The sequence below is a fragment of the Penicillium coprophilum genome, assembly GCF_028826855.1.
Source record: "Penicillium coprophilum strain IBT 35676 chromosome Unknown utg000002l_segment0_segment0, whole genome shotgun sequence".
NCBI classification, from domain to species: domain Eukaryota; kingdom Fungi; phylum Ascomycota; class Eurotiomycetes; order Eurotiales; family Aspergillaceae; genus Penicillium; species Penicillium coprophilum.
Window position 1 is genome coordinate 759,460 of NW_026622721.1, and position 26,129 is coordinate 785,588.

General features: G+C 46.4%; 8 protein-coding genes across 8 annotated transcripts; 3 read left to right on the forward strand and 5 right to left on the reverse strand.

Moving 5' to 3' along the window:
* Positions 1–825: 825 nt before the first annotated feature.
* On the forward strand, positions 826–2,079 carry N7500_001694 (uncharacterized protein; the record flags this gene model as incomplete). Its single annotated transcript, XM_056672840.1, has 1 exon — positions 826–2,079. One exon carries the CDS (start codon positions 826–828, stop codon positions 2,077–2,079), a length of 1,254 nt encoding a protein of 417 aa, XP_056536359.1.
* A 215-nt stretch (positions 2,080–2,294) lies between these two features.
* Positions 2,295–3,308, reverse strand: N7500_001695 (Fig1 domain-containing protein; the record flags this gene model as incomplete). The annotated part of the gene is made up of 4 exons (XM_056672841.1): positions 2,295–2,670; positions 2,732–3,107; positions 3,162–3,233; positions 3,281–3,308. The coding sequence occupies 4 exons, from the start codon at positions 3,306–3,308 to the stop codon at positions 2,295–2,297; spliced, it is 852 nt and encodes a 283-aa protein (XP_056536360.1).
* Positions 3,309–4,041: 733 nt separating this feature from the next.
* Positions 4,042–6,054, forward strand: N7500_001696 (uncharacterized protein; the record flags this gene model as incomplete). Its single annotated transcript, XM_056672842.1, has 1 exon — positions 4,042–6,054. One exon carries the CDS (start codon positions 4,042–4,044, stop codon positions 6,052–6,054), a length of 2,013 nt encoding a protein of 670 aa, XP_056536361.1.
* A 189-nt stretch (positions 6,055–6,243) lies between these two features.
* Positions 6,244–9,655, reverse strand: N7500_001697 (Mg2+ transporter protein CorA-like/Zinc transport protein ZntB; the record flags this gene model as incomplete). Its single annotated transcript, XM_056672843.1, has 2 exons — positions 6,244–8,534; positions 8,590–9,655. 2 exons carry the CDS (start codon positions 9,653–9,655, stop codon positions 6,244–6,246), a joined length of 3,357 nt encoding a protein of 1,118 aa, XP_056536362.1.
* A 573-nt stretch (positions 9,656–10,228) lies between these two features.
* N7500_001698 (uncharacterized protein) lies at positions 10,229–11,741 on the reverse strand (the record flags this gene model as incomplete). The annotated part of the gene is made up of 2 exons (XM_056672844.1): positions 10,229–11,655; positions 11,708–11,741. 2 exons carry the CDS (start codon positions 11,739–11,741, stop codon positions 10,229–10,231), a joined length of 1,461 nt encoding a protein of 486 aa, XP_056536363.1.
* Positions 11,742–12,791: 1,050 nt separating this feature from the next.
* N7500_001699 (alkene reductase) lies at positions 12,792–13,895 on the reverse strand (the record flags this gene model as incomplete). Its single annotated transcript, XM_056672845.1, has 1 exon — positions 12,792–13,895. One exon carries the CDS (start codon positions 13,893–13,895, stop codon positions 12,792–12,794), a length of 1,104 nt encoding a protein of 367 aa, XP_056536364.1.
* Positions 13,896–21,250: 7,355 nt separating this feature from the next.
* N7500_001700 (urease accessory protein UreD) lies at positions 21,251–22,174 on the reverse strand (the record flags this gene model as incomplete). The annotated part of the gene is made up of 1 exon (XM_056672846.1): positions 21,251–22,174. One exon carries the CDS (start codon positions 22,172–22,174, stop codon positions 21,251–21,253), a length of 924 nt encoding a protein of 307 aa, XP_056536365.1.
* A 489-nt stretch (positions 22,175–22,663) lies between these two features.
* On the forward strand, positions 22,664–25,745 carry N7500_001701 (uncharacterized protein; the record flags this gene model as incomplete). Its single annotated transcript, XM_056672847.1, has 11 exons — positions 22,664–22,684; positions 22,732–22,818; positions 22,899–22,925; positions 22,977–23,351; positions 23,412–24,199; positions 24,252–24,467; positions 24,518–25,193; positions 25,244–25,260; positions 25,324–25,366; positions 25,426–25,605; positions 25,665–25,745. 11 exons carry the CDS (start codon positions 22,664–22,666, stop codon positions 25,743–25,745), a joined length of 2,511 nt encoding a protein of 836 aa, XP_056536366.1.
* Between the last annotated feature and the right edge of the window lie 384 nt (positions 25,746–26,129).

The following is a 26,129-nucleotide window of genomic DNA, read 5'->3' on the forward strand; positions in this document are numbered from 1 at the left end:
CTTTGATAGGAAGTAAAAAGCAAATTTGGACGGAAGCTGCCGAGCTATAAGTACTCCATGGTTTTCGCATATCTGATGATAGAAGCCCAGGGAACCTTCAGAATCACAGACCCAAAGCACCATTCTTTCAAAGCAGGTAGGTAGTAAATATTACAAAGTATACAAAATGCCAGAACCGCATATGCCGTTCCCTCCTTGAGAACCATATATGCTGTTCCCTTAAATCCGAATTAACGCCGCCCTAGTTGATGCTTGTAAATTACCACTAGAACCGAAGAAGTAAGCCGCTGGGGGTTGGTATTGGTATTTATACAGAATAGACAGATAGACTTGGAGACGGCCATTCGGTGACAGTCCCTTGCCACACACGAGACTTTACTGACCGATTGTTGACAAATTATCCAACTTGATCACCACCTAATGCTTCTGTCAAGTTGACAAGAGGATGAGCCCAGAACACGTAAACGGCAGCACATGGCTTCTCAGCCCCGCGTTATCTACTCCGTACATTTCAGTCACAATCTTCCAGCGTCCCAGCCACCCTGAAAAGCAGCGTTACTATTTAAAATGCGACTGGGTCCACGAGAAATGCTCGAGTATAATGCAGAATACAAAGTGTTGATCTGCCGAGAGTGCCACTACGCCATACAGAAAAATGCCTTGGGGAGCCATCTACTCCGCCACAAAATTTACAGAGAAGAAAGGGTTCAATTACTGTCCACCATCCATCAGCTCGACATCGTTGAACCGGGTGATATTCCACTGCCTAGCCCAAATGCACGATCGATTGATGCTCTCCCCATACTATCTGGATATTCCTGTACCATGACCAGGTGTGGACATCTCTGTGCAAGCTCTAAACGCATGAGACGCCACTGGAGTGATGTCCACGGTATTAGTGGATCAAATGACTTTGCCTCTCATGCACGCTCAGTGAACCTTCAGACATTCTTTCGCGGTACAAAACTCAAGTATTTCGAGGTATCTGTGGAAAGTAGAGCCCCAGGGTCACAGAGTCTCGATGAAGGGGCTGGGTGTAACAGAATGGAACCTGCTGTGCACGATGTTCCGTCACAAGCACAATCAATGTCACTATCTGGGTCGTCTCCTGTGGTGGACCTAGAAACATTAACCTACTTTCATCATTTCACAACTACAACGTGTCTGACCCTTCCCAAGATTGATGATTCTCTACCTGCGTCAAAATACTGGGGGACATACATTGTTTCGTTGGCTCTACAACAACACTGGCTGATGTGCGGATTGCTAGCCGTTTCCGCGTACCACTCAGCAACGCTCGACGGAGAGAAAACAGCACAGGAAAAGCACTATGGGCGGGCAACAAATCTTCGTTCCGAATTCGGTGTCGGGTTTAAGAAAATAATGAGCAACACTCTAAACAATTTTCCCACTGAGACTTTCCAGAAAACGAGAACGGTAGCAATTCAAGTAAGGAGTATCATGAGCTGCGCGCGATGGCTCCCAACTGGACTCGCTGCGAATCAAGAAGTTGTCCTGGATTCTACTACAGGCCTATCTCAGCTACAATATTTACTGTGCGATATTCGAGATTTTGCGTCCTCTGAACTAGGGAAATCTCTAGAAATTGAGCAGAGCATGGGCGATGATCCTCAAACGTCTTTCGGTACGAACAGCCTACAAGTTACCGTCACAGCACTGGCGGTGCTATTAAACCGTCTTCAAATGCTCCCTTATCGCATGGCCGAGATATTCGGGAAACCGGATCATGAGCAAGATGCCCCGGCTATTCTACTCAGCATTGGAGCCTTGATACGATGCTGTAGCAGCATCTGTAATTGCAATGATCTACCAAGGGCATGGCAAAGTATAAGCACATGGTTGAATAAGACTACGAACCACTTCAATCATATGATTTCACTTCATCATACAGCCGCACTTATCGTGCTCGCCCACTGGGCGGCAATTTTGGTTAAATGGACTGAAGTTTACGAATGCTGGCTCATACAAGGCTTTTCAAGGACAATTGTTTTGCTTATCTCCGAGCATCTTTCCATGCATGATGGAGCTCGAGGTTTGGTTGAAGGCTTGCTGGAGTGAATGAGTTCATTATGTTCCGTTAAGCTACTTCTAGGTCCCTGTGTTAATTAAGTGAACGGTTCTTGGAGTACCTTGTCAAGTACACTTAGGTATAAGGTGGAAGTTTATTAGCTAGATGCGAGGGTGTGTGTGTTTCAAGTCTCAATAGGATGAATTCGCTTCGGTTTGCTAAACTGAAGATAAGAAAAATCGAGGCCGGGATCACTTCGCCTCTGTCACTCCTCCGTAAGTTTCATGATTAACTGTATACTCAGTATCATTACGAGCATCCCGAGAGCGACTAACGAAATCAGCCCTACAGAGAGCCACCCTAACGCCATCGCCACGCCTCCCACATGGCCCGAGACAGCGCCATAAGTAAGCATTTCGGTCATTGTCGCTGTAGCACTGCTATTGATGTGCTGCCACAGTATCGAGATAAGACCAAATCCAAATCCAGTAACCATGATCAGTGAACAAGCCCACGTCACCGGTCTGCTAGGAAATGGTTTCACCGCACGCATTGAGCCCTCGTCATCAACTTCCTCATGCCATCCTGGGAATGTCGATAGGAGCAGAATACAAATAAAAGTCAAGGCCACCACAATATATCTATATATAAGGGCCATGAGTGTGTTACCTCGAGATACTCCAGCCAGAGGGGAAGACTTACATCAGCCCATCGAATACAATCTTCTCCTTGAACTCGTTCGCAATCATGATCAAATTGAGCGGATCTGGTATCGTTTCTGTGCTGGTATTCCCATTTTTGACATACTTCTGCGTCTGGATCAAATTTGCCAACACCTGTGCGTTGGAAGAGCAGATACGTCCTGTGTGGCTCTGCGTCACACAGATGCCCATATATCCCACTCGCACTTCAAAAGTCTCTCCGTTGCGAGCTTGCGACACATTGTGAACCGCATGCGCAATAGCTGAGCTCACTTGTCCGGGCGCTTTAGATAATGGATAATCTTTCTTATACTCCAACGACAATAAGTATACCTTGCTGAGACTATTGGAAGCAGAACAGCCTGCAAGTAGAATGGCTGGAGGAACATGTTAATGAATCGATCCCACATATGTATAGAGATATTTCTCACATAGCAAAATAATTGTTATGACTGATAGGATCATCAAGACATGATGGTAACCGATCATAGGCATCCATTGACCTTTTTGCGTTAGCACATATGCTCATTCCCATTTTCGAGAAGCATACCTATTTTGGTTTTGATCCTTGAGGCCATTGTAGCCAAGGTGTGCCCTAGGTAGGCGTGAGAGGGGTAAATGAGGAAAGACGAGCTGAATCACTAAGCCTCTTAAGGCACTAATCGCCATCGGTCATATCTCCACGCACCTGTCGTTAATACCCAAGGGGGTATATATAAGTGAAGTTTTCTCCCGAGGTCTGAACCCTTGAAATTGTCAGCCTTGGAAGATTGTCATGTTGATCAACACAAATGAAAATCCCTCTATCAATCTATACATGCTCTACCGTATAGTCTCGTAGCTCTATTGTATACGTCTCCCGTGGATGTTTCCACGTCGATCTCTTGGCTCGAGACTATCGCTACTTACGATAGATGTTCTTGTCTTCTTCCTCTCCTCGCTTCTTCTCTTTTGAGCATACCAGGCACAATCCAGATTTAATTTTAAATGTGTCTCAATGTTGACTGTCTTTGATTTTCCTTTTGAAATCTTGCAGTTTGGACTAAACAGCGCACACTTGATTTTCCTAAAATCAAGACAAAATGGCTTGGAAATCAGCCGTGCACGATGTGGAGCTTGAGCACATGGACTAGTGATAGTCTAAGGCACCTTAAAGTCCGTCGGCAAGTATTACCTTGGACACTCTAACACACTGGAAAACTTGGAAGATATTAGCGAGCAGGATAAATATCACAGCGCCCCTGAATTTGAAGTTGACTTGATCACCTCTGACTTCGCACATTGTGCTTCTACACTCGTTTAACTATCAATATGGGACGGTGGGGAGAACTTCTTTTGCCTGCTCTGGCAGTCCTGGCTCCTTTGTCCAGCGCCATGGAGATCACTAGTACATTTACGACGGTCTACCCAACCACCGCCGTTGTCACTTCCTCATCAGCGATCGCGGGCTGCAGCGTTGCGCCTTCCATGCAGATCGCTTGCCAAGATGGATACTATAGCACGTGGGGAGCAGTCTGGCAGGAGACCTGCGCAGCCTCGTACACTGGTGGCAACGCCATCCTCAGCAGCTCGGCCCTTTCGCTGCGAGCTTGTACATCGGCCTGTGCTGTCCGGTCTGCCTGTAGCGCAGCCTTGTATATTGGAAATGTGTGTTACCTACTCCAGGGCAACGTGAAAATTACACCTGGAGGACCGTACCAAGCAGCAATCCGTTATGCGCCCGATGCTAGTCCTTGCACTTCGACCTGGCTGGTCACGGAAACGTACACGGTCACTTCCACGGCGGAGGTGATTTATACTGTAACGTCAAGCTCAACCACGTCTGTTACGGTGGCTCCGTCTACCACCCGGGCGTCGCCATCCTCTGCCCCTGTGACGCCTACTTCGACGCCTACTTCGACCCTGTCCACGCCATTGACGACACCATCGGGTAGCTCTTCGTCGACACCACTCATTCGGCCATCGACCGTCAGTTCTTCTACTAGATCCAACCCGGTGTCTTCTCCTATACGGTCGTCGTCGACTCGGTTGATCTCCACTCCGGTTATATCTTCCGCCTCTGCAGGCTCTTCTTCGATCATTTCTGCTAGCTCTTCTTCTATTCCCCTTTTCACTCCTTCTGTCTCATCCACTCGTTCTTCTGTGACTTCCTCTGCTTCCTCTGCTTCCTCTGCTTCCTCTTTAGCCATTTCTTCCGGCCCTTCTTCTATCTTATCTTCTGGACTCCCTATCACTTCGTCTGCTACCTCCTTTTCGTCCACTTCTTCTCCTTCGTCTTTGCCATCTTCTTCGGACTCTGCATTTACCGACTCATCTCGGGGCAGTTCATCAACTGCTTCCAGCCAATCTTATTTCTCGCTATCGACCTCCCCAGGTCCCTTTGTTCCTTCAACCTCATCCAGTGAGTCTGGTCCAACCACAATTGCAACACAGTCCACCGCCAGCTCAACATCACTTGCTGCTACAGTTGTGGTGCCAGGTGAATCATCTTCTTTAATTCAGTCCTCGGAGGAATCAAGCGGGGGCACTCCAAGTACTACAACCTATACCGTCACGGCAACTGAAGTCCACACAATCACTTCTTGTGCTGCTACAGTCACCAATTGCCCCTTACATCAACAGACAACCTACGTGACCACCGAGACAATCACCTATGTCACGACAATTTGTCCCGAGGGTGCTCAAACCACGGTTACTCAAGCTACAAGCTCTGCGACAACTATTCCTCACACTAGCGTGATCCAGACCGCCAACTCCCAGTACACTGCCACGCAGACTGCCAGTGCTTCTTCAGCTCAGGGCACAGAGACTAGCGCACCTACTCTGCATATGACTGTTTCAACTATCTATGCTACCGTGATTGATGTAGTCACCGCCTGCCCATCTTCCGTCCAAAATTGTCCCGTCGGGCAGCAGAGCACCTACACTACGAGCAGGACCGTTGCTGCCTATACGACAACATACTTGGTCGCAGTCACGGATTCTGCACAAGCCTCTCAGCCTACGAACGCCCCTCTGCAGCCCGTGGCAGTCCCCATTGTCTCAGTCGCGCATCCGCATATCCCCGGCCACGGGCCAACCGGTGCCACTGATTACATTCTTTCGCACGCTCCATCGTCTAGCGCCTGGAAAACTGGAGTGGCATCTTCTGGTTCCCCCCAAGCAGCTATGCAAGCCCCAACGATAAACACGATTTCCGGGCAAACAAGCTCCGCTGTGACGAGCGCCCCTGGCAGCCAATTTACCGGAGACGCTCCCAAGAGGGGGGGTTTCTCTTCCCTATTGGCTGTGATGGCTATGCTGTCCACTCTCTTTTTCTTTTAAAAGAGGTCGCTTGGTGCTCATGGGATCTAGTGCATTGTATGATATGATACCGTATATATAATCTAAAGTAATATACTAGTGACAGCAGAATGCCACCGAAATCTGACTCTACGATCTATCTATCAGGACCATCAGCCTATGTACACATTTTTCCAGATCTCAATTCAAAGCCCTCGTGTGAAAGGGCTGCTATCTCTGAAAACGCGTCCATCGATATGGTCCAGAAGTACTTAAAAGAACAAAGACTAGCATAATTATAATCACCGTCGTCAAAATACCCACGGTCAGCCCGCTCTTGATACCAATAGCTAGTGGGCGTGTCCAAATGAGTGCCAAAGGCACCACAATGAATGTCGTAGTCAAGATCACATACATCAGGGCCATTTTAACCTGCCAAGGTGCCCGACGTACCATCTTCATGATCAGCTTTGGTAAAGCGTTTCGAAACTCCGGCTCAGATCTCATCCAAAAAGGAATTCCCACGGTAGCTATAACAAGGAAAACAATAGCGATGCTGACAGCAGCCCGGGTATTTGACTCAAGCTCGCGGGTCCAAAGCACCCCGATTGGTATGGCCGATGCACCCGCATTCAACAAAACAAAGCTGATTATGAAGCCGAACACACCCCAGAACCTTTCAGCTAGTAAACGGGTCCTTTGCACGACCCATTTACAGATACTGGAAATGATGGTACCTAGTCGACTTGCTATTGACCGAAAGACCAGAAGCATCGGAAGCGCTCGAGGTTGCACAGGTTGACCATTCCTCGCCGCATAATCCCTGACATCTTTTTTCACGGCTGTCTTCAGAGCAATCAACCAATGGCTGCGCATAGTCATACGCATCGCATAAGCAAATGATGTTACGACAATAGCCACAACAAAAAAGTTACTGAGAGGCACTGGATTGGCAAATGGTTCGATTTGCATGCCAAAAATAGAGGCAGCAAAAGACATCGGGATAAAAATGAAGGCGAGCTCGGTGAGTCTTGCCACGGCATGAGCCTCGTCGATCGAACGTCGACTCTCCAGAAGACCCATATTGGAAGTCACAGATGCTGATGTTTTTGAAAGTCGAAGAATGATTTGATCGATATCCTTCCCAAGTTCGTGCATATCTTGCCTAGCCTCTAGTCCCGTGGCTGCAACCTCTAGGGGAGAGCTTGGAGGGTGAAGTTTTATGAGGAACTCAATAAAAGGCTCCATGGAATCTTTCAGCTCTGGAAGCTCTCGCTGAGCACGATTGATGATCTGTCGCCATAAACTCAATCTATCCTCCATCTTGATGTCGTCTAATATCTCGATATCGATTTCGTCAAGAACCTGTCGCAGCTGGTTGATCAGGGTCAGGGTGTCTTGTCGGATGATTCGGATCAACGGCCTGACTAGACTAATTGGCCCCTGGTGCATTTCGAGTGCATCACAGATTTCCGTCTTGGTTGACTTGGTCTCCTGGAGTTTTTTCTGCAGATCCGCCATTGACTGCGATGATTGAAATATGCGGTCTAGGTCAGCTGAGACTGTTTGGCGAGGAGCTATCTGCTCAATGATCACTTTATTCCTTGTGTCGCGCCTCCTCTTCTTCTCAACGGGGTTTGCATTCAGTACTTCACGCTTCATTCCAGGTCTGTAGTTTCTTCGTCTTTCTCTGCCAAGAATCCAGCCCAACGCCTGAGCGAACGACTTTTCATCCCTGACACGTTGTGGTTGCTCTTCATCAATGATGAAATCTTCAATATACATCCTCTGTTCGGTAGAGGAGTAGTGCGACACATCATCATCACCATAATTCTCACTATTCCCTTCCTGGGAACTGATTGATTGCTGGCGTCTATTCCGTTCCACGAAGGATTGATGTGGCGTATCATCACCATCATTTTGGCCATTCTCTTCCCAAGAACCAGTTGACTCCCAGTATCTACTCGGCTCCACGAAGGAGTGATACGAGGCATCATACTGACTATCATTTTGGCCATTCGTTCTTTGAGAAATGGGTGGTGTCCAGTATTGACCCTGTTCCGTAGAGGAGTGGTGTGGCGTATCATCACCACGATGATACTCACCACTCTGTTTTCGGGAACTAGTTGATTCCCGGTATATACTCCGTTCCACAGAGGACGAATGTGGCGTACTATCATCACAATAATACTCACCACTCCGTCCTCGAGAACTAGTTGGTTCCCGGTATGTACTCCGTTCCACAGAGGATGGATGTGGCGTATAACCACTATCCTTCCCGACATTCCCTCTCTGAGAACTAGATGGTGTTAAGTGCTGACGGCTTTCAATGGAGGGGCTACGCGACGAATCATCATCGTCGGTGCTATCATCCTTCTCCTTCATCCTCTTCTTCTTTCTTTTCTTCTCTTTCTTCTTCTCCTTTTGGTCCTTATTCTCGTCATTTTCCAGCTGAGAAGCACTTGACGTCCAGTAGTGGTGTTCTTCAGATATTTCCGGCAAAGGATCAAGAAGAACAATCACTGCATGGTCTGTCATTATCTCGTGCTGGGTTTTTACTTCAGGGATATCACTTACCAATCTCAGTCTCTTGATCAATAAGTTTCTTTCTCCAAATTGAAACTCTCTCCTCTAACCCACACACTCTTTTCATCATCGCTGTCGTTGTGGGGTTTGTCCATAGGGCCCAGTCCAGCCGGAATATGTTGGTGAGGATTTCCGTTGTAACAGACTTCTCCCGTGTGAAATGTGTGACGCTGCTCTGAAGCAGATCTTCAAGATCACCACTTGAGAAGTACGTTGGAAGTCGATAAACCGGTCGAATCCACCTGAATGATAGGTAAGATTTCTCAAATGATGCTGTGCTCCAGTTTCGAGCTGGTGGACTGTCATATTTTCCGCCAGCGTAGCCAGAATTCAGTAAATGCTCTTCGAAGAACTCGGGATTTATGCCGAAGTTTTCACCCAGTTGGTCTATCATGGGGTTGGAAAGATCTTCCACAAGTATAAGCCTTTGCTGTACATCTTTTGGAACATGGCCCAGGGCTGCGATGGTCCCTGACTGATAAATGTGTGTTGGATCGGATCTGAGATGGTCACGATAGTCGTAGTATGTGATTGAAGTCCCCACGTGACGGGAAGATAGCCCTACACTTCCATTTTTGATATGTTCGAGGACCTTTCCCGCATTTTTGATGGTTTTTTTGTATGATTGTGGACGCTTTTCTTCTATTGGGGAAGGAGCCAGGCGTGTTGAATCAACCATTCGGTCCCCTTCGCGTGATCTTTGGGTTGATAGCGTTCTTGATACAGACAGTGAAATGTTAGAAGGCGTTCCGGACACAGGCAACGGGATCTTAGACGGATCAGTTGGAGTCGGTGGTTGCGAGGGCACAGCATGTGTAGATCCATTTTCATCCTCGGCGTCAGTATTGACCGATCCGTCTAGATGCAAATTATCACTGGGTTCTCGGGATGTCACAGTAATCCAGTCGTTTGTTTCTGCAGCGCTGCCATAAATGGAAGGGGCATTGCGCAAAAGATCTTGCAATGAGTTCGTTTCATCTAATACAAGCTGACTTTCAGGATGAGCGGAAGACTCCGATTGTGTGAAGTCGGAGTCATACGGTTGCTCTGCGGACATTTGGACTATTGGACCTGGTCAAATATTTCCTAGTCTCAGTCCAATTGTGTCGTGTATTCGGCAGGTTTCCAGCCTCAGAGGCCCGTGCGTGCGAATAGGCTTACCCCTCTTCCCACTATGCACGCGCGAGTTTGATAGGGCTGGGGTTATACACTCTCATATATAAACGGCCAGGGCGGGCCTTTCTAAGGTGTATTTGTGTGTGTGTGTGTGTGTGTGTGTGTGTGTGTGTGTTGATCGGTGTTTGTATGACGAGAGGATCGAAAGTACAGGAGTTTTCTGTGTTTTAACATGTGTGCAGTGTCACACTAAATTTTACGGCACCTGGGAGTCGAAAATGCGCGAGATGCAGCTAAAGATCAGGCAAATTTTGCGGTTGTGCTCGGTGCGATACTATCGAAGCAAGAGCGAACTTTCTTACTTCTGCGGTAGCAAGGGTGCATAGCCTGCTGCTCCTGCTTCATTTTTGATATGAGTATGCTCACAACGTAGGGACAATGCGCCTTAATAATCAATTATCCTGTACAAGCTTGAGAATACGAGCAAAAGACTCGGGCTCAAACTAGTGTAGCTTCAATCCTTCAAGGCCTCAAAGTCCGCTCGAATCGAAGAACATATACCATCAACCAATGCCAGTTCCTCCTCTACCGGCACATCTAAGGCTCCAATTTGCCAACTCACCGTGCACACCAAGCTACCCCCTTTGACACTGATGACGTTGAACACAAGTGGCGCACTAGTGACATTGCCAGGCTGCGAGAACACCATCTTGACGACTTTGCACTTTTGATCAGCACCGTCGGTCATGTTATCAAACGCAAGCAAATTGCTCAGCTCATACGACGAGTCTCGCTGCTGTCCAATCTTACTCAACGTCCAATTTCTGATGTTGGGCACATATCTCAGCAGACCAACTGCTTGGTCCTGCAGCCTCGCCCCGCAGGCAGCAAGCTTTTGGGTCATCGACCTTGCGGCTTCCCACATATCCTCGGACAAAGCAGGCTCCGTGACATTCAGCACCCGTGGATGTGCTTCGAAAAGCCCAGACACGAAAAGACCCCATGTGAGACCAGGAGTTCCTATAGACGCGCGCATATCGACAGGCGTGCCCGAGACAAAATTGGTTACATCAGGGCTAGAGATAGCCTTGCTGAGCGCCCGAAGAATCATTTGGTGTACCGTTCCCGTGAGCTTCGCTTCATGACTTCTTGACGTCTGAAGGGCCTTTTGGACAAGCGGGGCTTCAATCTCGATGATTCGTACTCTGCTCTGGACGCCGGCGGCCGGATCGAAGAACATGGGTGGTCCAATCCAAGTCCCGGCATCTAGCGTGCTGGCAGATGCGCGCAGCCCAAAAAGCTTGCCTAGGAACTTCGGCAAGTAAACTGCTATCAGCGGCTCGAGGAGGTACATCCAAGATATCGGAAGTCTTTCGGGTGTGTCAAAGGGCGCTGGGAGCGTTCGGCTTGAAGGAGTGACTAAGAAAGAGGCATTTTCCTTCATTTCAGTAGTCTGGCGCCATGCATCTAGGAAAGTGCGATGGAAGGCAACTCCAACCATGCCATCTCCGAGGGTATGAGAGAACGCAAAGGCGATAAAGCATCGCTTCACTTGAGAGTCTTGCGGCGACTCCAGAGGGAGAACCACAATCCGCCAAGGCGGGATATTAGCAGGCCATGGCCGGTCAAGTATGGCTGGCATGATCTTTTCAATGGTTGCTGTCTCGTCCTTGCTACTGGTTTGATCTTCATGAATTACAGACACATGATCGTGGAGATCAATACTCGACACAGCTTCGTATGCTGGCTTGTCGGTATGCTTATCCTTGATAACCACGCTTAATTGCGGGTACTTCCCTATGCAGTGCCTTAAAGGTGCGAGGAATGGCTGGGTGGAATGTAAATCAATATCTTCACCCGGAATCTCGTAAACTCCTGCTATGACAAGCGCGTTGTAAAAGCCGACATCTTCACGACTGATTGTACGGCGCTCATTGGGACCTAGGCTCCGGTTAGCACCACTGATATAATTAAGAAGAAGAGATTCACTCACTTGCAAGTCTCATGAAACTGGTGGGCTTCGACATTTCTGTACATGATACTCCGTACAATATAGAGGAATACCTGCTGTCAATATATAGGGGAAAATGTCGGCATAACTATCTTCCGCATATATTAAATGATATATTTTAGGACACCCACGGATACCCGGAAAGACATTAAAAACAAGACTAACCGGATTTTTTACAAAACTTACAGACCCCCTCATGGGGGGATCACCCATATGAAATTGTACCCTTTACTGGGCAGACCATACAAAAGGTACATACATCAATCCTCATTTTTCTCAATACTTTATATTAGAACCATTTATCTTGAGGACGATACTAATACTCCATAACTTTTATAATACCATCATAGAAATTCAGGCATAGGTTTCAGGGACGCCTTTGTAGTTACATATCTTATATTAGGTGCGTAGTAGTATGAATTTTTAAATCATGACGCTATAAGAAAGCTCTCTAAAAGATAGGCCTAAATTCTATTATAGGACCTAGATAGAAAGAATTCTTAGATAAACTAGTTTAAAACAAAGCTTTATAAGAATTGTAGTACTAAAAGCTATATTTTATAACTTTCGAGTGCCGTCTCGGTTCATAATCAAAACCCGCAACTTTATGTATACTTCCTGAAAAATCTTTTTTTTGGTGACGAGTCTTGGGGTTATCGCACTAAAAATCCATATCGTATTATCAATTGATTCTAGGTGAGTCAGGTGGAGTGGTTGGTGGTTGAAGAGAGGAAGTAGGATTGATGAGAAATCTTTCATATAGGTAATCCCTTTTATATGGGTGGCAGACCCTCCGTAAGGAGAGTCTGTAATTCTTTTTAAAAAAAGTTATAAGGGCCGGTTAATACATACTGCGGTCAGATATTGGATTTCATCCATGAACTAGTATGTGCGAGACTATATGGGCTGACAAATCGAAAGGTTTCAAAATGATGTTTGCCAGAAGAACTCCATTTACTCTGTAGGACTAAGACCGACTAGGACCTTTGCTGTCTAATCTATGCAATAAAATTCTTGAGGTGGATAAGATTCGCCATAAGTGCTCTGACTGGGCTGCCCAGATATACTAGGAGCATGTCTCGCTCACCAGGTACTCTTTGCTGAATGGGTAATCCGAATAACCCACGGGTGACTCAAAGACATAAAAAGTGCCTCTGTCGTACGCATTGAGCGCCAGACCCTTTTGAATCCTGAATATCAGATCCGGATTGGAGATAAAGTGCCGACCAAATACAACGACGATATCCTTGTCTGGATGCTTCTCGTCCACCAATTGACGGGCCTCATTAGATTCATAACCACCAGCAACAAGAAATGGTCTGTCCCATAAATCGTATGCAAAATCCAGTGTGTCACTACCACTGCAATCCTGGGAACCAGACGTTCGCGATTCAACGAGATGAAGATATGCAATATCCGCCTGTCTGGCTTTGGCGATCACATCTGTAAACTGCGGGATTGGATCTTGCATTCTCATGCCCTGAAACGTACTCCAGGGGCTCAGTCGAAGTCCGATACGTTCAGGACCGATGGCATGAGCAACAGCTTTGAGAATCTCGTCAAGAAGTCGAGACCTATTCTCCACATTCCCGCCGTACTCATCGTCCCGATTGTTGCTGACGTCTTGGATAAATTGGTCGAGCAAGTATCCATTCGCACCATGGATCTCAACTCCATCAAACCCGGCCCGGATAGCGTTCTTTGAAGCATCGACATGTTCCTGGATTGTCTGCTTGACCTCATCGGTTGTCATGGCCCTGGGAATCACAGCTCCTTCTTCCATGGGGATAGCACTAGGAGCTACGATCTCGTTGCCTTCTTTCCTGGCTACATCGACATCCGCGGCACGTCCCATGGCAAATATTTGACAGAATATGAAACATCCCTTGCGGTGAACTTCGTCGGTAATGATCTTCCAGGCAGCGACTTGGTCCTCGCGCCAAAGCCCTGGTGCGTGTGAAAATCCGCCACAGGTTGCTGATATGAAGGTTCCCTCGGAGATGATCAAGGTACCGGGCACTGCGGCGCGTTGGCCGTAGTATTCCTTCATGAGGAGTGTTGGCACTCGGTCTTCGGTTGCTCGGAAGCGAGTGAGTGGTGCCATTCCGATTCGATTTTTTACTTCCATGCCACCTATCTTGAGGGGCTCGAAGAGGCGTGATTGGGGCATTGTCGAGAGACTTTGAATAGCTATTCTTCAGTGCAAGAGTTAAGAAGATTTGAATCCATGATTCAATCTTGGGAAGGACGAGGTATTTGTACTTGGACTGCAAGCAAAGACTTTCTACAGCCGTCAGATGAACATGAGAATTTTTTCTCTACAAGTAGGGTAGAGAGATACTTCCCAAAAAGGAAAAAAGATACTTCCCATTAGGGTAAGGCCGACAAACTTGACCATTTGCGGTTAGTCTATTTAGTATCTAACCAATCATCTATCTGTAACTTTAATCTAATGGGGCACAGTATCTGGAGAATTTCTGCTGACTTTCAGCCCTCGAGGTAGGTATTCAACGCTACCTGCCTAGGAATCAATGAAGATGACAAATATAAGAGAGTGTTGTAATACGATCAGTGGACTTTATATGATTTGAAATCAAGGCTTCACCATTGTGGGTGCTCTGGCCCCTAAATGAGCAAATGGAGCCCTCAAAAAGCTAGTCTATAACAAGATTATTTTCTTCCCAAAACGTCTTCACCTGGGACAAAAATGCTTTGTCAGACCATATGAACTGTTTAAGAATCACAAGAAGTTCTGGCCATGATGTATACAACCATCTCAATCTACTGTTATTCAGCTGCAACAGTTGCATGTAGCCTTGCCGTATAGTCCCTGTGGGGGCAAAAGCTCCCCCAATATGTAGGAGCCAAGCCAACAGATCAGGTGAATTATCCCATACTGTATTATTTTTACTCGCTGCTCGTAATGTGCAGAGTAATTGTAGTGAAAGATGGGACTGATGGTGTGTGAAGTTAGCACAGCCCAATGAGAGACTGGGAAACTACATGCAGCCAATGCGATTGACTTACGGGAATGGTTGAGGTCCGCCAGACTTTGCAGCGCAGCATAGTTGAGCATAGATATGCCGCTTGGTGGCAGCATTCAGAAATAGGTGAGTGGATTGGCAAACTCACTAGCCTCGACTGGATAGACGCTTGATGGTTATCTATATGTGCCATCGGCATTACATCTTCTTCGCCGAGGATGGCTGAATCTCGGATACACTGCAATGCAAATACGTCCTTGAGAATTTCAACAAAGTCCTGACCCAGTGTACAGGAGTGTTTCTGAAATCCAGGTGGAAGAATAAAAAAGTCCGGATGTGAAGGGTCTCTTTTCCACCGGAGCTCGTAGAATGTAGTATGATCAACAACTCGGCTTGCGCCTGTCATGACTGACCCATTCAAGTCTGACCTGTCGGCTAGCGTAAGACTTGGCTGTCAAAAGATGCTACATGCTACTTACCAGAAGACCGCACGTTTGATATTGTCACTCAAAAACACGCCCTTTCTGTGACATATGTCCAGAATGTGCTGTATTGCCCCCATATGCAGCTGAACTTGTAACGGCATTCCAAGATGGACCTTAATGAGAGCTTAGCTTTCGATGACAAGTTCAATTCTAAATTTGGTAAACTTGAAGGGAAACATGCACACACCTCTATGCCGGCGAGTAGCAGAATGGCCCCAATCGTAGACTCCGTAGCAACCCGATCCAGAGAGCTCATTCTTTGGCGGATAGCGCTCAAAGCCATGCTCTGGTATTCGAGACACTCCCTGCTAGTCATATCCGCTGTGGCTGTAAAGGAAAATGTGAGCATGACAGCACTTAGAAGAGCGTTATCATCTAGTCCTTTTTGAAGAATGGAGCGAAAATTTTGGAGCACAAGTTCATCAAAAACACTACAGACAGGTTTTATAGCCTGTTGGAATGTTTCTGCATAGCTTTTGCGTAAGCTCTTGTTGCACATTAGGTGATATCCAGGATCTTACGTCGGTTTAGCAATTCCAGTAGTATCGGTGACTCTGCGGCCAACATTTGGAACATATCGGAGGAAGTCGCAGCAGGTGGGGTCTGTGGTGCGATAAAAGCTTTCTGATGTTTCTCTTTGCTCACAGATAGGCAGTGATCGCTTGCTGGACATACAACATGGAAATTTTGGCCCGATATTTGTTGAAGCCGCCTTTTCTTCCGAAGACTGTGCGTTATGGCATGCGACCGGGCTAAGCGCTTCGTTATGCGGTCGTTCGAATTTCTTATTGGAACGAAAAGGAATTGACCACCTGAAAACACACGGTTAGTCATAAGATATGAAATCATCCATAGATGCTCCTGAAACTCTACCCTACCTGAAATGGGCTCATCGTGTCTGGCCATTGAAATAAAACAATATCTGTAGGGGAGAATACTGTCGCCTTCAATCAAAATGTATGCAAACTCGTCATGAAAAGAAAGTACTTTGTGTGATATGCACACACCAGTCCAGGATTATTGATGACTCCCCCGGCCCGGTTGGTGGATTACAAATCAGAGCTATACCTCCCGGGGCCATACTGGTGATGAGGTTTCGGGGGAGATCGCGGCCCGCTCAGCTAACCAAAACGTCAACCACGAAGATGAGACACCCCTGGAGGAAACTTGAAACAAACCCACCTTTTTTAACAGAACTGGCCACATTCTTGGGGGGGATGGACGAACCCTAGTGTTTTGTCTGTAGAAAGACCGAGCAGAGTCAACTGTCATCCAATGTACCCTCAGCCTTCCCAGTCTCATTTTCCTGCATCAACCTACTCTCGTGAGGGAGGGATATGTTTCATTGTCGTCAATATTTGCACAAACAAATATATAGACATTCATAGCTCGTCGAACTCAAGCGATGAGCGACATATACGCAGCATAACAACACATGCGAGCGCCTTTCCTGGTAGGCATACCGCAGTCAACATCGGAGTACTCAGTAGCTTTCCAGACCAACTTTGGGAACTCACGGACGCAGCCAGTACAAGAAAAGACCCAATCTACATTGATCTCAATCACCACTCGAACAAATCCCTATGTACATTAGCCCACTACCAGGCTGCCATACCACCGTCGACCCGAATATCTGCAGCGGTGATATAGCAGCTCTCATCTGAAACAAGAAAGCTAGCCACAGCAACGATATTCGCTGTCTATCCGCTGCGTCAAAGCGTAATCTTCTGTATTACATTTGCGGTCCATGCCAGATCCACAAGCAAAGGCGCACTTTGCAGAGTCTCGATAAGGCCTGGCGAGATCGAACTGGTCCGGATACCGTGGCCACGCCCTTCCATGGTCAACCGGCGGGTCGTAGCAATGACACCACGATTTTCAGCTGTGTTTCTATGCCACAGCTGACGATTTTGGCGCCTTCTTGGGCAAATTTGAGAGCTGCTGCACCTCCCATACTATCGCCTGTACCGGTAATGAGACATATCTTGTTCAGCAGACGCGGTGCCATGACGATTACCTTGGGGCTGGTATATGTCAAAAGAAATGTCTGTAAAGCTGTGATGAAAGACTTTATAGAAAGGAAGAGAGGCCACAAAGGGCAAGAAGAGGGGATGACTGGCTAGCAAGGATGTGGTAGGACTCATATCCCTGATCAGCTAATTATACATCTGATGCTTGCTTTTTCGAGGAATCCAATCAAGAAAGCGCTTGGATCTAGATATTGTTAGTTTCTCCAAATTGATTAATCGCTACATCAGTTATCATATTGGAAAACCAGTACTCCGTACCTAGATGTATATTGTGGCTACTCCGTAGACAGTGCCCGATTGAGAGGACCGATTGAGCGGACGATCATATTCAATAGTGTGGCGCTTTATCTGCCATCACCTTGTAACCGAGACTATGAGGCTTCCACTAGGTAGTAAAATCCATCACCCATCACCCCTCAGTCGACCAATAGGGAGTAAGATAAAACTGCACATACCCCTAGATGACCTGGACATCATTGGATTTCCCCTGAAGTCTCTATGTTAGACAAGCCAATCTGGATGTGGCTTTGCAAAAGTGCTCCGGAACATGTGGCTATCCCCCTGTGACGATGCTGCATGAATTATGTGCATTGATTTAGGGCCAAGCGTGACGAACGGGATTCTGCATTGTTAGATCGGCAAGAAACTTTGACCAACTCGATTATTATTTCCTAAATTGCATTTCATCCTGAGATCTGCATAATTATCCCTTTATACAGACAGATAAATCCTGTCGACATCACAGCGAATTTGCTAACCCTAATCTCAAAAAATACTCGGAAACAGCTTCACTACCCTTTTTCGAACATATCGATCGGCTGAAGCTTGCGGCTTTCTTTCTTTATGAAATCCTTCCTGACTTGTGATGTGATTGATAACTTGCACATTTCGACAAAAAATGTACAAAAAGAAATGGGGCGAGCCGGGATTGAACCGGCGACCTTACGAACTTCAGTCGTACGCTACTCCCAACTGAGCTATCGCCCCATTTGATATTAAGAGGTAGCTTATTTCAATCTATAATTTTATTACCTTGTATGCCGTCGTTCCTGTAGTCAGGACGATAGGCAATGTTGCCAGGTTAGGAGTAGAATCCAATGGAGTAATGGTGCTAGGGGGAAAAGAAAAATAAAAATAAAAAAACTAGGGGAGCCAAAGTATTGTTTCCCTATCAAAGCCAAGCAACTTGTACGTACGTAATGGGTATTGAAGTTAATAAAGTACAAGAGTAGAGAGCCGCTTATGCAGCCTTATGATGTCTTGCAGATCTTTTTAGCGGGCTTCTTAAATATCTTCAAGGTCGCCTTCCCAGTCTTATATAGGTAGACCGCGGAAAAGGGCGGAAAAAGCAGAATTTGTGCAAACGACCTTCATATGTATAATAACTACACAAGTGTAAACGGCCACTTCTGCGGTCCTTTGGTGTCTTTCTTACAGCGCTTTATAGTGGTCTTTTCAGCAGTCTTTTCAATAGCTTTCTCGGTGGGCTTCCCGGTTTTTCTTAGGTATCTATCTATAAGACAGTTCTCCCCTTTCCAGTGTATTCAAGACGGCAGCAAAAGGCGGAAAAGCCATACTCTGTCCACCGAATTTTTTGTGTATAATTTCTGGTGATGATGCATAATACAATGCTAATTTAATTGACTTGACTACTACAAAGATACTATATGATGGAGCAAAATTATAAAAGCTAATGGGGCGAGCCGGGATTGAACCGGCGACCTTACGAACTTCAATCGTACGCTACTCCCAACTGAGCTATCGCCCCATCTGATGTTAGTCAGCGGCATGTTTTATTTTATGAACCTATCATTTATTTACTGTTTACAGGAGGAGACCAGGCTAATCAGTAGTCACGTTACTATATTAGGATTGAAAGTAGAGTTAAATTTCAGCATGACACTAAGCAAGGAGAAAGAAACAGTAGAAGGGAAAAAAAATCAAGAACTTAGTCTTTATCGAAATACTAACTTGACTTGTATGCAGACCAGACCCATGTTAAGTTCCCTAGGTAAGTGAATAAAGGTAAACTACGGAGGTGACAGAAAACAAAAAGACAAAAAACAATGGGGCGAGCCGGGATTGAACCGGCGACCTTACGAACTTCAGTCGTACGCTACTCCCAACTGAGCTATCGCCCCACGTTATGAGGGCCAAGACGACTAATAATCTATATAAACCTAAAAAACTTCAAATATTTAAAAAACGATATATAGATACGTATCTATCGAAATGACTGCTACAAATTTAAGAAATTGTTGTAAAATCCACAGTATGAACTGCTCAGCAACAATGAATAAATTTGGTATGTGTGGTCGTGCAAATTTTCTGGCTTTTATTTCACGAAACTTCACCATTTTCCATATATACTAGTTTCTTCTATACTGTTTTTAGTGCACAGTTAGGGGGGGTTATACTTTGTGTGGCATGCAGGTATACACAATTTTTCATTGTATAGGCTTGGTGGGGATCGAGGTGTAGTCTTGAATATATAAATCGTTAGGGCTAAGATATCATCATCTTCTGAGAGGTATATATCCAAACCTTGCGTGCATACATCTGATTAGCACCCTTGATTGCAGCATCAAAATAGGACTCGGATAAAACTCTATAAACAAATTCCCATAAGCCAGGTAGTCTTATGCGATAAATATCACAGGGCGGGATCGAATTCAATCCCAGATCAACTGCCTGCATGTCGATGCCGGATTCCCGAGGGATCAGCACATACGGCGTGGTTGAACATATCTCGTCTGCTATAGATATCTCAATGAGACAATTTATTTATTCTGACCTCCTGATGTTCAGATGGCAGTCGACAGCCCTAATGTGAGAATCCCAGCATGGATGAATTTACTGATTTGGCCACCGACTGATACCTATGTTCCAGTACCCTTGACACTATTTGGCCAAATCTCATGTACCTTCCTGCATAGACAGCTCCATGTTCCTACCCCCCACTAGGCATGAAGTATAAACATGTCTATCACACCACGAGATCACATTACACGGAGATCCGGGTTTTTCCAGAGACCAAGCATGGCCTGACTAACCTTAGACCCGCAGAGATACTATTTTCTCATCAGCAAAGCATGACAACGTTTCTCATACTTCAGGGTGCGCAGTATTAAAGAACGACTCCTATCTATAACTTCATATATCGGAGGGGTCATAGCTTTCATTCTATCTTCGATCCTCCCCAGTATATAATTCGCATATCACACAGCAATTATAAGTTCCTCGTCACTATCAGCCCGATCAGCCCTGCCGCAAACAGCAGCTGATATTTACGATCATATCTTCAAATAAAGAACCTCTCATCCTAAGATGGGGCGATAGCTCAGTTGGGAGTAGCGTACGATTGAAGTTCGTAAGGTCGCCGGTTCAATCCCGGCTCGCCCCATTTTTTTGTCTGTTTTTTTGTCTATTCCGCAGAGACTCGGCTAGAATTAATTAATATTAGAGAACGATTCCTGTCTATTCTAAAACCTCACATATCGGAACATCCATGCCAAAACAAATATTCCAAGGTTGCGAGCAAACTAACGTGGAGCTCACATCTTTGTTAGATAGAGTGTACGACAGACAACCTTGGCAGTCATTGACCATCTCATTTTCTTCTGCAATCCAAGGCTATTTTATTTGTTTATTTGCCATGTTGGAGACCATTGAAAGATTCAGCATAATTCAAATCCTGGCACTATCCCAGATAACCCACACGAGGAGACCTCATGTATCTAATTAGTTCACGCAGACTTTGCAATTTTAAGCTGCGACGGTCTATTGCATATATATCCATGACATATTTCATAGAAGCCACACCAGCAGCTAGCTTATTGACAAGAATCATCTACCATACATGGAACAGAACAAAGAGCTGGTGTATATCGGCCGTAGAAGACTAGAGCAACTCCGCGCCAACATCAACACTTGGCTTTCGGCAGAAGAGGTTGGTATATTCTGTGTAATCACTAACTGGTGTATGATAAACCCAATCTACTGGGTAATGCCAGTAACGCATACCACTCAATATAGACACATCAAAGAGCGTTCCCCAAACTCCCTGCCCACTGTTCCATCCTGCAAGAACATGTTCCTCAACCAACATTTCGCAGTATCGACATCCCGAGACCCAAATTTGACTATTACAGAGCCTCGCACAGAAGCAGCAGTCCATGTTTTGACAGACCCACCTGAGCGCAAATCAGTTTGTTCATGAAGCTTTCCATTTGTTTGAATACGTGGCAGACGGGAGAACTCTGCGAGAAAGAATTCACCGAGAGCCCGAAACATTGGGCCTCGAATGACGAGAGTGCCAAAAACGCCAAGAGAATCCATCTCGTTCATATAGTTTTGTTTTGTGGTCGATGTTTCATCCAGAATCAGATTATCTCGGATCAAGAGATTCTTCTTGGTTGCTTTTTCTGGATCAGAAAGCGACCAAATCTCATTCCGACCCTTCCACCCAAAAAACTCCCATGCCTCGCCTCTTGCAGTTCGCCCTTCGGAAACCCAGTCTAGGACTAGTAAATTGGACGAAGAAGGGTGGACATTGAATATCTGACATTGCTCATACGAACTGTCTTTGAATGGTTGTACCGGGTCCGGTAATAGCAAGAGCGCTGCTCCTTCTTCCACTGTGATAGAGAGATTTTGGTATGAACGTATTGACTTGGATGGTGTTTTGTACACCTTTGTGCTTCCTTGCGTAAGAAGGGCTAACCGCGACTTCGGTCGAAGTCTGATATTCAGGTCTACACGATCGCCGGCGACCAGCCCGCCACCATAACTCATCATAAAGACGAGGACAGCATGATCGGTTGGTCTGGATGGTGGCGACACGAGTTTCAGAGGGTATGTGGATGAAAGCGCAGAAATGGAAGAAGAGCCGCAAAAGGCTTGAACTTCAAGTTGGCCAGTACCTGGCTCAGGTTTTTGGGGCACGGCCATGACTGTTCGCATGAAGTACCCAGCTCTGGGGACACAGTCACGTTGAAGTTTTCATTTTGACTCGCAAATAGTGGACTGCTGGAATCACTCTGGGGTTTGAAATTGGCGACAGTGGAACCAATAGAGTTCGGCGAAAGAGACCTGACAAACTGCTATTTAGTCCTGAAGATACGAATAATTTGTGGAGGCCTTAGAGTCCTGCAAGAAATCTGCCGCTTGCGGATGGCCGATAGGTTGCATTTTGAATTTCGGCCTCCAGCTTTTGGCCGGGCGGCAATCAAACCGGCGATGACCTATTCATTACCCACTCATTAAAAGGTCAAAGCACCTTAATATGCAGGGCCGATCGAGTTCATGCGTGATTTGAGACTAAGCCTTCTATCCACTTGAGCCCTTGATTTGAATTCCGACTCGCTACAAGGTACTAGAAGTAAGCCCGCTAGGATCGGCTTGTATCGTCCTTGCAAACAAAGTCGACATTTGATTGCGATGCAGTTGATTGCACGTGAGGTACGAATACATATTTGATCTTTGATTTTGACAGCTGACGTATCTAGTTGGATAAATTGGTTATTGCCCAGGCTGGGCTTTTGGCCCAGCGACGGCTGGCCAGGGGAGTGAAATTAAACTACCCTGAAGCTACGGTACCGGCTATCTTCATCCCTAGGAGCATGTTCCTGGAATGCTCCAACGTTCCCTAGTGATATAACTAACAATAGAGCAGGCATTGATCACAAATGTGCTGCAGGAAGTATGTATTAGTCTCGGAGCCAGCGCAACATCTATCTCTAACTGTCTATAGATGATACGAGATGGCGAGCACAGCGCATCAGAACTCATGTCGATTGGCAAACATATTCTTGGGCGCCGAAATGTGCTTCCGGGCGTAGTCTCAACTCTTACAGTGCTGCAGGTTGAAGGAACGTTCATGACAGGAACACACCTGATTACTGTCGATCAACCCATTAGCAGCGAGGATGGTGATATGGAATTGGCGCTGTATGGCAGTTTTCTGCCCATTCCCGAAGAGAGCTTATTCCCTTCATATCCAGAATCCGAGTATGAGCCTTTGAAGGCCCCTGGAGCCATATCACCTGGGGAAGGAAGGATTGAGCTTAATCCGGGTAGAAAGCGAACTCAATTGAAGGTTACGAACAAGGGCGACCGACCAATTCAGGTATTCGTGATATGCTCACATACACCTCGGTGAGACGTATTAACATGCTTCTGCTTGTAGGTTGGCTCTCATTTCCACTTCATTGAATCAAACCCCGAGCTGGATTTCGACCGGATCAAAGCTTATGGCTATCACCTTGACATTCCCGCTGGGACATCAACTCGCTTCGAGCCCGGTGACACCAAGACCGTAAACTTGACGCAGATCAGTGGTCTCAAAACCATCAAGGGCGGAAGCAGTATTGCAACTGGAACTATTGACCTGTCTCACACCAATGCAGTACTGCAACGCATCAAGGAGGAAGGCTTCCGACACACTCCCGAGGAGCTGACCGTTGATATCCAAAACCTAGAGCCTTTCACGATGGATCGACTTTCATATGCCTTGATGTATGGTCCGACTATCGGTGACTCGATCCGTCTGGGCTCGACAGATCTCTGGGTGAAGATTGAAAAGGACTACACAGCACACGGAGACGAGTGTACGTTTGGAGGCGGTAAGACTCTGCGCGATGGAATCGGACAAGCTGCTGGGCGTGCAGACGATGAGTGTGCAGATTTGGTTTTGGTGAATGCGTTAGTCATTGACTGGACTGGAATCTTCAAAGCCGATATTGGAGTCAAAGACGGGGTCATCGTGGGCATTGGAAAAGCTGGTAATCCTGATGTGATGGATGAGGTCAACCCAGCGCTGGTGATTGGATCCAACACAGACATCATTGCCGCAGAAGGGAAAATCATCACTGCTGGTGGCATAGACACCCATGTTCACTTTATCTGTCCGCAGCAAGTTGAAGAGTCCATCTCGTCGGGTATCACAACCATGTTTGGTGGAGGCACTGGACCGAGGTAAGACAAAAAGTACTGATATTGTGGTGTCTCGATCTGAATTCTTGTCTAGTACCGCCTCCGTTGCCGCCAATTGCACCCCGAGCAAGACCTATATTCGAAAAATGATGCAAGCGCTAGACACACTGCCAGTAAATTTCGGTGTCATTGGCAAAGGCAGTGATACTGGCAAGCCGGGACTACTTGATCAGTGCAACGCAGGTGTCGCGGGTCTTAAGCTGCATGAAGATTGGGGATGCACCCCATCCGCAATTGACTCTTGTCTGAGGTAATGGATCTTACGTGCTCCATAGTCGCGGATACTGATAGCCAGTATAGTGTCTGCGAAGAACACGACATTCAATGCCAGATACATAGTGATTCTTTGAACGAGTCCGGGTTCGTTGAGCGAACGGCGGCTGCATTCAAAGGAAGGACGGTACACGCATACCATATCGAAGGGGCTGGTGGCGGACACGCACCCGATATGATTTCCCTTGTGCAACACGCCAACGTCCTCCCTAGCAGTACTAACCCAACGAAGCCATACACTTGCAACACAGTCGACGAGCATCTCGATATGGTCATGTCCTGTCATCATCTATCGAAGAATATTCCCGAAGACATTTCCTTCGCGGATAGCCGAATTCGAGCAGAAACAATTGCCGCAGAAGATGTTCTCCACGATACCGGTGCCATTAGCATGATGTCATCAGATTCTCAAGCAATGGGACGATGTGGAGAGGTTGTTCTTCGCACTTGGAATTTGGCGCACAAAAATAAAGTAGAGCGTGGCCCACTGCCTGAGGATGAGGATACGGGGGCGGATAACCACCGTGTTAAGCGGTATATCAGCAAATACACCATTAACCCAGCGCTGGCCCAGGGGATCAGTCATGTCGTGGGCAGCGTTGAGGTTGGCAAATTGGCCGATCTTGTGATCTGGGAACCTGCAAGCTTTGGTACCAAGCCATTCCAAGTTCTCAAGAAGGGCTTTATTGCTTCGGCTCAAATGGTATGTTCTCCTATCTCTTAGATGAAAGTGAGCTGCTAACAATCGTATAGGGTGATCCAAACGCATCGTAAGAGCCACTCTGCATTCTATACTCTCCGCAGTTCTTTTTCATTGGTACTAACTGTCATAGAATCTCTACCGTTCAGCCGATTATTGCACGGCCGATGTTTGCGGTGAGCTTAATGGAGTCCTTGTTTTATCCCTGAGATATTCCAAGCTGACTAAAATATAGCCCCTTCTACCATCAAGTAGTGTGATCTTCGTTTCCAAGGCCGGCATGGAGAATGGTTCTGTCGCATCCTACGGCCTGAAAAAACAGATCGAAATTGTGAAGAATACTCGCACCGTCACTAAGCTTGACATGAAATTCAACAATGCCACGCCAAAAATGGAGGTCGATGCTGAAGCCTTTGTGAGTAACCCCACCAATGTTCGAAACTATGAAATACAAGGCTAAGTAATCATTTACAGACGGTTAAGGCGGATGGTGTAGAGTGCAAAGCAGAAGCCGCTACCTCGGTTCCGCTTGCGCATCAGTGCTTCATCTACTAGCCGGTCACTTGCAAAGACAAGACAACATCTTGGATTTGCTTTTGTATATTAGGACTTTGGCCACATATTTGGCTTTGTTTGGACACCGTTACGGGTTGAACAGTGTGGGACCACTGGGATATCCGGCACTATCGCCGTGATTCTGTTGTGAAATAAATATCTGGACAAGGACATGAGCATATTACATGCAAACACTTGTCTCATTCATTCAGTCGGCGCTTGTGCTGGAGTTAGTAGTCAAGCCTAGAACCTCCAAATCGTGGATACGATAAAAAGAAAGAGTATCGATATACATAGTACAAACACCTGAAAACAGTGAAACTTGTATTTCCCAAGATAAATATGGAAAGAATAATTCGACTCAAGCTAAAAGCCGGGCACAAA